Consider the following 11,781-nt stretch of genomic DNA (forward strand, 5'->3'; position numbering starts at 1 on the left):
TCATATTAAGGGAAACACTTCTCGAACAATCGATTATGGTAACAAAAGTTGACAAAACGTAAGGTGGAAGTGAGAGATAGTGGGGTTTCTATTCGGCTACTAACTGTACGTGTGGGCAGTAAAGTATGGCTTGAATTAATAGCGGTACAGAATAAACATTCTTCTCGCAAGTATTCGAACCAAAAACAATCATATTTCATTTCCACCCTCAAATAACTCATTGTGTGGTCGGGGCAAACATAGGTGTGTGCTATAATCTTTTTCTGGAGTAAAGTAGGGAAAAAAATCGCCATCCACCCACCCCACCCTCGTTTGATTGCAGTTTCGATTCCTAATTAATCAACTCCACCTTTTATCTATTGTTTGTACCTTCTCCGTCCCAGGTAAAGTCTGTGACTTTGCATCTCGTTTTCTGTGAGAAGTCTTTACTTAGGATGTTATTGAAATTATTTTACTTTCGTATTTTAATATTCCGTTAAGCTTCACTGGTCAGCTGGGGGGTTTTTTATGAACTTTTTTTTACTTATTTGTTAGACTTGAAGTTTGTGTAGTACCTGCCATTTTTTTTTTTTACCTGTCTAATACATAAAGATTACTGTTTAACAGTTTATCAACTCTCTCTCTCTTTCTCTCATACTCTATCTATAATCGAGAGTTTCATGTAAGAAACTCCAATTATCTCTATGTGCCACCATCATCATGTCATCGTTAAATGTGTGTGAGCGTATATATCATTGGATGGTCAGTTTGCCATCGAACGGTAGTTATTGACAAAATGGCCCTCTTTCGATACAACACCATCTGTTTCGACATATGATTTCACATCAACAACCTTGCAAAATAGATACAAAAACTGTGTGTCTGTGTGTTCCCTTGAGCGCCATTTTAGGTAATACTGAATTCCCTGCTCTTAGCGGAAGGGAAAGTACATGCCCGTCTGTCTTTGAACAAGTGTGTAGAGAATTGTCTGTGGTTAGTTTTTGATGTATTTATATTTCTTCTGCGACTGCTGAATCTCTTCGTTTTCTTAAACCTTTCGTAACAAGATCATTTCCAGATTTAGCATTAGTCAATTCCACAGTTAAGAGATCAAAACGGAATGTTGTCGTAACTAATAAAATAAATACCACGAGATACTGGTTCGAATTTGCTTCGGTCGGCTACGCTTGTACCTTCTAGGTACCTAAATCAGACTATGTTTTTTATTAGAGTTTATACTAAGCCAAATTTACATTTGTATAGTGTATGTTTAGCCCTAGGTCAGTCCTGATTGAGCAGACCGATGAGCGAAAGTGGTCTGGAAGTTGGGGGAATACGTTATCTAATGTACCTTTTCCTTTTTTTAACACCATCGTGGGGGGAATATGTGGGTCATTTTTAACTGTTGTTTCTAGCTGACGGATCGACTACATTGAGGTTCCCTTGTTGCCTCGCATATAGTTTATATGTTAACCAGCATACCTAAGAAACCATTGGTACTAGTTAGTTTTGCTTCTCCCAATTTGGCACTAGGTGAGTTTCCTTTTATTAAAACTGCGCTTCCTTGCTCATAAAAATAATTTAAATCATAGCTATTATTTGGTTTTATTTAACTTCCCTCCCTCCCTCTCTACCCTACCTGTATTACAAACCCTACAAAAGCTGGTAATTATTTGAATTGTGAAATAATGGAAGTAAGTGACATTATATAGATCTTGGCTATTCTCATTGGAGCTCTTCTGTTAGTGTCACAGAAATTCATGTTATTACTATTAATTATAATTTTGTTTTTGCGAGATAGAATTAAAGAAAACAATTCGTGCTAGAAATTATACAGGTTGCAACACGTACCTCTAACGTGTGTCGTCATACTTTTTGTTAGTTTATACACTACTCCACGTCTGACAGGACACGCTACATGTATAGTTTGTTTAATGTTTATCATATGTGTATACACACACTCACACACAGGAATCTCGTGCCTTTGTCATTCTAGCGTGTGAGTGAAGTATTTTCTTTGTCGACAGTAGATATTGGGTGGGATATTTATTTTCTATCTGATCAACATAATTGTTACTTGAACTAGTTTGACGTTTTATTGTGTCTAGGGAGATAGAACACACGAATTCACACAAAGAATCTTGCAAACCAGGTACAGAAACGAAGTAGTTTGAAGTTTCTGAGGAAGAAATAATCAGTTATAGTGATCATTGAGTACTTGACTACTGGTACTTTATATTCAGTTATTCCCAACCAAAACTCATGACCCCCACCCCTTGGAATCTTTAATTTTTCTGTGGGGTCCCCTAGACACTTTAATGAGAAAGAAAAAAAAAGTATTTCAGTTTTGTAAGCAATGGTTAATCACAGAAACAAATCACTTTTGTAAAAATTATAACCATTTGACAAAAATTGTTTTAAATTAGTTTTATTATCAGGGAATATATTTCTATGAATATTATTTAAGAATTGATAATTTGTAATGAAAACAATCTCTGATCAAAAATTTATAATATACATTTTTTTTTAATAATTTTTTTCAAAAGTGACCTGTTTTCTACTATTTAACCTAATAAACTCCATAATAATATCAGTCTATTAATCACACATTTATGCTCTATAACTTTATCAAAAGCTACATTATTTTGTGATTTCAATAAAACAGCTATTTATAATCATACATTATGTGTGCGTGTGTGTAAAACAGGCATAAAAATTTTCTGACATACAGAAAATTTAATAACTTCTAAAGAACAAAAATTGCTCTATGAGCACAAATGCAAAATCCTTTAGCAAAATAAATAAATATTCATCATCATCTTCGTCGTCGTCGTTTAACGTCTGTGCAAGTTTTATAGTTCCAGGATCCTGTGGTTGTTAGAGAGACAAAGATCATCTCCACTTATATTTTCTAATTGCTTGCAAACTATTGACAGTAGGAAAGACACTCAGCTAAAACCTAACTCACCTGAGTAAGAAGTAAGTGGGGAAGGGCAATGAAATATAATTTTACTCACCTGTTCAAGCAATGAAATATAATTTTACTCACCTGTTCAAGCAATGAAATATAATTTTACTCACCTGTTCAAGCAATAATAGTTTTATAACAGTTTCACTATTTCTACCTAAGTTATTGAGTCCATAATTAAACTTGAGTTACATTATTCTGCAACTCAGTAAGGCTTTCTTGTAGTCAGGCATCATCAGCTGCATTTGTCCTGTGTGAATCTACCTTGGAATGTTCTTTACCAGATCATCTTTAAACCTAGGTTCCATATCATTGTGCAGTTTCTTCGTCTTCAATGTGCACTAAGATATCATTGTCTTACAGCTCCTAATAAAGGTAGGTTTTCAAGGAAGGCACTTGTAACCTCTTTGCAAATTAAAGGGTGGGGGGGTCTGTAGCTGTTTGTTCAGCAAATTTAGCTCCTCGAATATATATGAAAGGTAGGATATGTCACATTTGGTTGCTAGGATTTCTTCTCTCTCTAAACTGCTTACCATTCAGAAACATTACAGTATTGTCCCAAAGTTCAATGAAGCCATGCAGGTTATTACCTTAGAGATTGCCACCATTGTATGAACTTCAAAAGCAGTAACATATTTAATTCATACAAGGCATTCCAAAGCCAACTTGTTGTTTATTCACTAGTAATAAATTTTCAAACATTTTTGTTTTTCTTTATGTCATAGCAGTACTTAAGATATAGAAAACGCTTGTATGTATGTTTTGTGTGTGAATTTTAAAGATAGTTATGTGGCCCCACTGAACTTTGCTATGGACCCAGGTTGAAAAAAGCTGCTTTATATTGTAGAAGACAAAGATGAGGTCAGCATCACTTCTGCAGTCAGTAAAATTAACTGCTTCCTCACTCACACTGGGTTGGAGTGTGTCTTAGAAATCAATATTTCAAATATTGAACATTTGTTGTGCCATTAAAGTTGTTAATATGATAGTGGCTAGAACATACCCTTGTCATTTGTCCATGCATTAGCTTTTTCTTACAGTCTTTATACTTCAGTGACCTCTATTCCTTGGAACATGTACCTCCATCACTCATGCTCCCTCCACCTCTTGTTACTCTTGGTGCATCCAAGTCTTTCGACCCCACTATTTTCATTATACTCAGTCCTTTCTTCCCAGAATATCAGTTTTCTGGAATCTTCTTCCTGGTCATGTCTTTCCTACAGTTGTTGACCTGCAGTATTTTAAATGAAGTATTAACATCAAGCTAACTGGTCTCAGGGGAACTTGCAGGAATCAGGAGCATTTCCATTTCCTCCACCAAACAAGTAAAAAGAGAAAAAAATCTAATAACTTGATCAGTACCACCAAGCAGCATATCCATAGTCATATAATCAGCCATTTTCTTGGGGCACATGTGAGCTGAGAAAACGGTTTAGTACCTAAGATATCTGAATATGTACAGGAGAAATATTATATACTGATATGTTCTTATGAAGTGAATGTATGACACACATTGAGTAAAAAAAGGATTTTCTCATAATGGGAGATCTTTATGACAAGAGAAGTGTAGTTAGGCCTCACAAAAGATAATTTGGAGTTGGTAGGAATGGTGATGTGATCTATTACAGATGTGGAAACATTTGTTAAAATGATGGACATTATTATCCCTGTGTAAATTAAATAATAAAGAACAGTTTTAACAGGTGACTGAGGTGATAGTATCCCAGCATACAAGCTAAAGAGTCAGCAAGTTGTAACATGTTATCCATGCTACTGCATTTAGTCCATGGTTTACATGGACTGCATTTAGTCTATGGATTTACTTTCCTCCATAAAGTAAAAATACCTAACATGGAAAAAAATAAAAAGCAGCTGAACTCAAAACCCTTCCTGAAGCTTGAAGTATGCAATGGAGCACTTGTTTCTTTACATCTTTGTTGAGTAGCCCCATAAAGACAAAATGTTTAGTGGTCTCTTAACAACCCAAAGCTTACAAGTTAAAAGTAAAGCTTATTAGGGTACCAGTAAAAGTATTAGTTAATGGTGGTGTTCTGTGGTGGTAGGTCAGCTCATTAAGTAGTTATGCAGGTAGTTAGTGAAATATAAACATGACCCACATATCTGTTCCATATATACTATATCTTTATATGGTTGAGTATATCTATGGCAGACAGATGGTCAGCAGCCAATAAATGTGACTCACAGATCTATTGTGTCAGATTTACCATTCTTCTGATTAGCAGAAAACCATACTGTACATTTTGACCTGCAGTTGTGAATTGTATTGAATGTGTAACAGTGTGAACACGCACTCTTTATGTCTGTTGGTATTATTCAACTCTAGGTTGATCCTGGTTAAGTAGACCTATAATCAAAGGCATTCCAACCATAGATATCTCAGCTTTTTAGGAGTATATCTAAGGTTATTATCTGCTGTGTCTTTTCCTCCTTCAGTCAGACGTGATAGATTTTGGTGGTGGCTACAGTGGAGGCAGGTAAAGTGAACTCAGACCTTTTTTTGCACCAACATTGGTGGTGTGGTGTACATCCCTGCACCATCTTCAGTGGTTGATACTGCAGTTATTACTGTCTTTTGTTTATCTGGGCTGGATGTAAGCAATAGTGTTTCAAAGATGTTGTTCTAGAGTAGGGCTTCTCAACCGTTTTTTATCTATGGACATCTTTGATTACTATTTTATTCTGGTGGACCCCATAACCATTCGAGGTTTAAAAGCTAGTTTTATAGAAACTTCTTTCAGAATTCCTAATTTGTTTTTCACACATTAACTTGTGTAGGTTGAACTATGTAAAATGTTAAAGAAAGAAACCTAGCTATTTCTTGCAATACATATATCTGAAGTAAAAATTTCTTCAGGGGCCCTTAATATATTGTTGTGGATCCTTAATTTACTATTTTGTTACATGGACCTTGGTTGAGAACCACTGTTCTAGAGTGTTTTAAAATAATTTTGTAAGTTAAAATTTTGACAAATGATTTGTGCATGTTCATGCATTCCACAATTGTTCAGAAAAATAGCTTTACCAAATCTTAGTCCATATCTGAAACTTACTTATGTGGCATCATCCTACTAAACTGTTTGATAATGTATGTGTGTGTGTATAATATATATATGTGTATGTGTATATATATATATTATAAAAGTATACAGTCTTTTCTTTTTACCATTTCATATTTGCTTTCCTTATTTTAACCTTTGCCAGCCCAAAGCATTTTCATAAGTTTGTCTTAAATATCTATGCGTTTTCATACTTTAAGTTTGCCTTTGTTTCATACATTCTGAATGATATGAAGTTTTCCTTTCAAAAGTTCTAAGTTATTCTGGTGGTTGAAAAGAAATGGGAATGTGCATCATATATAATGCATGGATGCCATGGAATTATGTCCTGTACATCATTAGATACACTAGACAGGCAAAGGCTTAAACTGCTGCAAATTTTGATTTTTTTTTTTTTTTTTTTTTTTTTTTTTTTTACAATGTTAATATCCATTCGTATTTTAGGTTTTACAAGTCTAATACATATATATATATGTGTGTGTGTGTGTGTGTTTACATATTTCATGTTGTTTGCACCATTGGTGGCGTCCTGTACTCATATATGCATGTATATATATTATTTAATTGAATGCGATGCATCCATTTCCAAGTGTATATATATATATATATATATATATATATATATATATATCCACACACACACATACATTCTGTTTAATTATTTTTATTCCTAGATGCCTAACATCAAATTGCAAAGTTCTGATGGTGAAACGTTTGAAGTTGATGTGGAGATTGCTAAACAATCTGTCACAATAAAAACTATGTTAGAAGGTAAATGTAACTTATTTTCTAATCTCAATTTTTTGGAAAAATGTCTAAAATATGTAATTAACCTTTTAGTATTTCTTTCCTAATGCTGCTGCTGGCACATATATTGGTTATGTTCTTATGAAAGTCATAAATTGAGAAAATCCATGATTTACTATGCAATTTGGAGGCTTTCCTGTAAACAAAGTATATCTTGCCAAGAAGGTCTTGTATAGCCAGTTAAACTAAGTTTATGGCAGCTATATATGCGTGATCTCAATTGCCAAATGGAGAAGTTAAGATATGCTTCCTCACACAAATTTGTTGAAAGGAATAGTTGTTTAACCCTTTAGCATTTAAGCTTGTCATATCCAGTCCAAATATTTTGCTTTCAGTTCAAACTGGCCAGATCTGACATCTCTAATCTACCCTACAATGTGATTCTAAAATTAAACAATCACATCAATGAAACCTCAAAGCAGTGAAATAATGCATGATTAATATAAAACGATGTGAATAAATAAGCATTACATTTGATGATGTTAATGGATTAACTCGGTATCATTATCTGTCTGACACTGACTAATCCAGATGGAGTGAAAGACAAGCAACAAGTATGTGGAATTGAACTCTGAACTCTGAACATTAATTGTTTTTTTAACTTTTCCTATATTCGGACTCATCCTCAGGTTTATTGAACGAGTTTCAGCAGTTGGTTTGTATTTGGCTTTCCAGAATGGAATCTGGCTTGTTCTTTGATGAGAGGCCATTCAAAAATGGGTGGGGTCCTGTTTAGAAGTAATCATTCAAAAAGCTTGTAAGAGGGACAGATAAGAGAAAGGCATCAAAAGCTTTTTGCTTGTGATACAGCTTGTTTCATACATGGTTTCGAAACAATGATTAGCTCGGCATTACTTCAACACCTCTGGTATTTTATGTCTAAGGAGGAGCAACTATATTTGGCTCCAGTTGAGAATTTTTTAACTCTGTGTGAAAACCTATTGCTTTTCCTTTATTTAGATTATCAATAATTGTTTCAAGTTCTTTGTGGTAAAATTCTTGTTAAAATGCCGTTACAATCAGAATGATTGTCCTTCAGATAGATATTTTCTGTTTTGTTATTTAGTCCTTTATCATTTGTAAATTGAATATTTTGGTTTGCATTTCTGTGACCTTCACCTATCTTTTGTATGAGGTACCTTGATCATGTCATAAAGAAATCTGCTTCACAACCTCTTGGTTCTAGGCTCAATCCCACTGGTTGGCACGTTACGTAAATATTTATATTTTTATACACTCAAGGCATACCTTTGTAAGTCTAGGTGTGTAGTCATTTGCACAAACCTGGGGTTAAATTTTTTTCCTGTTTGGTAACCCAACTGCATAAATTGAGAATTAAAACATGGGATAGAATACCTCACACCATTTGTTTCAGTTCTCTGTGTTTTGAGTTCACATTCCACCAAAGTCAACTTCGTCTTTCATCCTTTGTAGGTCAATAAAAAAGTGTACCAATCCAGTACAATGAATTGGCAGAACTGTAGGACCATTGAACCAAATGTTTCTGTCCTCCACCACCTTTCATAATAATCATGATAATTTCTAACTAAGGCCACACCTTTGCTGGTGGGGTATGAATAATCAGTATTAGATTGACTGCTGTAGTTGATTGGTATTGAATTTCAATACCTCCAGAAGGAATGAAAGCAATATCAACCTCACCTGGATTAGGAGTCCAAGCATAAAGGTGTGTGTGACTATATTCTGCAAAGTAATTTATTATCATTTATTTTGCCATCAACCACTCGTCTGTTACCTTAATCTTAATAGTAATTCTAATTTTGACATCATAAGGACAGCAATTTTAGCAGCAGGGGATTAGTGGATTACATCAACTGCACTACTTGACTTGTACATCTGAAATAATGAAAGGCAAAGTTAACCTCAGCAAGATTTGAACTCGGAATGTAAAGAACCAGAAGAAATAGCACTAAGCATTTTGTCCAATGCGCTAATAATTCCACCATCTCTCCACCTTAATAATCTTTAATATTTTACCTGTTGCAGTCATTAGATTGCGGCCGTGCTAGGACACCACCTTGAAGTATTTTCACTTGAATGAATCTACTCCTGTACTTTTTTTTTTTTAAGCTTGTTACAACTTTTTCTGTTGGTCTCTTTTGTCAAACTGCTAAGTTACAGGGACATATACACACCAGCACCAGTTGTCAAGCAGTGGTAGGGGACAAAGACACACACATGTAGATATATATAGTCTTTTTTTTTTCAGTTTTTTGTCTACCAAAAGTTACAAGGCTTTGGTCAGCCTGAGTTTGTAGCAGAAGACACTTACCCAAGGTGCCACATGGTGGGACTGAACCCAGGACCATGTGGTTGTGAAGCACATTTCTTGACTAATCATAAAGGCCTTGTAATTTAGAGGAAAGTTAAATAAGAATGTTTGCTTTCTTTGTGACATTACTAGAGTAAGTGAAAATGCTTGGCTCCAATTGGTGATAGGAACTTGAAATCTGGAAGCTACTAAAGGGTTTAACTGGGTATATTGATTTGCATAAACAATGGTCCTTTGTCATCTCACCTGAAAGGTTCAGCATCCTGAAGAACAACCTCAGGATGCAGAACCTTTCAGGCGAGATAATAAAGGACCAACATGCCTGGCACCTTCTTCTCAAGAAGACCCATACTCTGTAGCAGAAGCGTTGAGACTGGTCCCTCTGGTGGTGAAAAGCACCTGTGGCAGAACCACGTGAAAGTGTCTGTGCAGTGCCATGTAAAAAAAAAGTGTGCTGGGTGCTTTTACGTGGTTCTGCCACAAGTGCTTGAATTTAGGAAGGGCATCTAACCATAGAAACCATACTAAATCAGACTGGAGTCTTGTGCAGCTTGCCAACATTGGATAGCAGACATTAAATGATGATGATGCATTCTTAGCAGTTACTTCAATTTCAGAAATTACTGACATCTTCATAAAGTTTTCCGAGATTTTGAGCTGGTAAGGCAGCTGTAAATTAAGATTGTTCATGAATAATGGCAGTGACTTACAACAGTTCAGTGCATTCAATTAATTTACACATGAAGTGCTGGCTTATGATATATTGGTTTACTGTGTAGTATATCATAGCTTTCTCAGAAGATTCTAAAATGCACAACAGCTAAAATGTATTTGCTGTACAGGTGACCTGTGAAACTATTTAGTCTGCAGAGCAGAGGAATTTCATACATTTATCCAGACCAAAATAGAGGTTCCTGACATCATTTCCTTATGTATGCTCCTATAGAGCAAGGTGGTTGTATTCTTTTTAATATTTTTGTGACAAGAGGGATTTTTTCTCTTCATTAGACCAGTGAAGGAAGAAGTTGATTAAATTTTTGTCAAAAAAGATTTTATATGATCTTTTCTAATCAATTATCATATTTATTGAGATCAAGTCATACCTTTCAATGGTTTTGGCTATTGAACACTTGTGCATATTTTCAAGAAAAGGTGATGGATGAAGAAAGCAAAAAAACTTATTTCAAAGAATAGATACAGAGGTCATTTTGTTACTATATGATCTCCAGTTCTATCACATTGCACAGCACTTTGGACAAATGTCTTGTACTGTAACATTGAACCAGCTAATGTTATCTGATAGATGAAAATTCTATGGAAACCTATTGTGTGTGAATGTTTTCATATCTTGTTTTCCATGGAAAGCAGTAAGGAAGGACAACCAACTGTAATATGTATTTATCCAAATTGTATTAACTGTAATATGTATTCATCGAAATTGTATTAACATGGGGAAATGGACCTTAGATGCATGAGGTTTGACTTCAACGTGTGATATGTTTTCTCCTGTGACAGCTCCAATTTTATCCAAGAATATATTATATTTTACCAGATCTCGGCGTTGATGATGAAGATGAAGAAGCTGTCCCTCTGCCCAATGTAAATGCTGCCATCCTGAAAAAGGTGATTCAGTGGTGTACGTATCACCGGGATGATCCTCCACCTCCTGAGGATGATGAAAATAAAGAAAAAAGGACAGATGACATTTGTTCCTGGGATACAGAGTTTTTGAAGGTAGACCAGGGAACTCTGTTTGAATTGATTTTGGTGAGTTTTGTCTATTTTGTCTATATACCCTCTACAGTAAAAAGAAAACAAAAATTGACTTATTAAAGAATGATTTGTCTAAATGTGGAAAGTATATTCTGTGCTGTTTTACATGTATGCACAGAATTTATGGCTTGTATTTATCACTGTTGGAAAACCTTACAATTTTTGCATTATTTTGGGATGTTATACAAGAGCCTAGGTTGTGATAGCATCTAATTTCAAATTACTGAGTTCACAAAACCCTCCACTAACATATTGTTCTTCTTTAAGATCTCACAAAAATGAAAAATAGGAAGCTGAGACAGGCCCTATAACAAGATCCAGTAGCCTTGCAAAAACCATTCTTCAAGGGTCTGTGGAGAGGTAGATTTTAAAGAAAATGATAGACAAACAACAAGGCACAGAAGGGTGAATCATTGGCTGTGACCACAGCCGGTGGAGAAAATTGGTGTACAATGTGTCACAATGGTGACTCTACAACTTCATCAGAAGTTTAGGGTTCAAGGCAATATTGCTAAATTTACATCAGAGACTCACTCCCATTTTGATATAGCATATTCAGTACTGATAATATTGGAAGTCTTCGTACATTGTTCGGGTGGGGAGACTCTCTTTGGTCATTAGCATATTGTTTTCAGTCGTGTTTGTTTGTCCATCATCATCATCATCATCATCGTTTAACGTCCGCTTTCCATGCTAGCATGGGTTGGACGATTTGACTGAGGACTGGTGAAACCGGATGGCAACACCAGGCTCCAGTCTGATTTGGCAGAGTTTCTACAGCTGGATGCCCTTCCTAACGCCAACCACTCAGAGAGTGTAGTGGGTGCTTTTACGTGTCACCCGCACGAAAACGGCCACGCTCGAAATGGTGTCTTTTATGTGCC

The 11,781-nt window shown here is 35.3% G+C and overlaps 1 protein-coding gene across 1 annotated transcript in view; it reads left to right on the forward strand.

Moving 5' to 3' along the window:
• Positions 1-11,781, forward strand: part of LOC106875753 (S-phase kinase-associated protein 1) — a 21,988-nt gene that overhangs the window by 2,047 nt on the left and 8,160 nt on the right. The window contains exons 2-3 of the mRNA XM_014924008.2: positions 6,699-6,795; positions 10,677-10,891. Of these exons, the coding sequence (XP_014779494.1) occupies positions 6,699-6,795; positions 10,677-10,891 (312 nt within the window). The remainder of the gene's footprint in view (positions 1-6,698; positions 6,796-10,676; positions 10,892-11,781) is intronic.

The sequence above is a fragment of the Octopus bimaculoides genome, chromosome 5 (genome assembly GCF_001194135.2).
Source record: "Octopus bimaculoides isolate UCB-OBI-ISO-001 chromosome 5, ASM119413v2, whole genome shotgun sequence".
Taxonomy (NCBI): domain Eukaryota; kingdom Metazoa; phylum Mollusca; class Cephalopoda; order Octopoda; family Octopodidae; genus Octopus; species Octopus bimaculoides.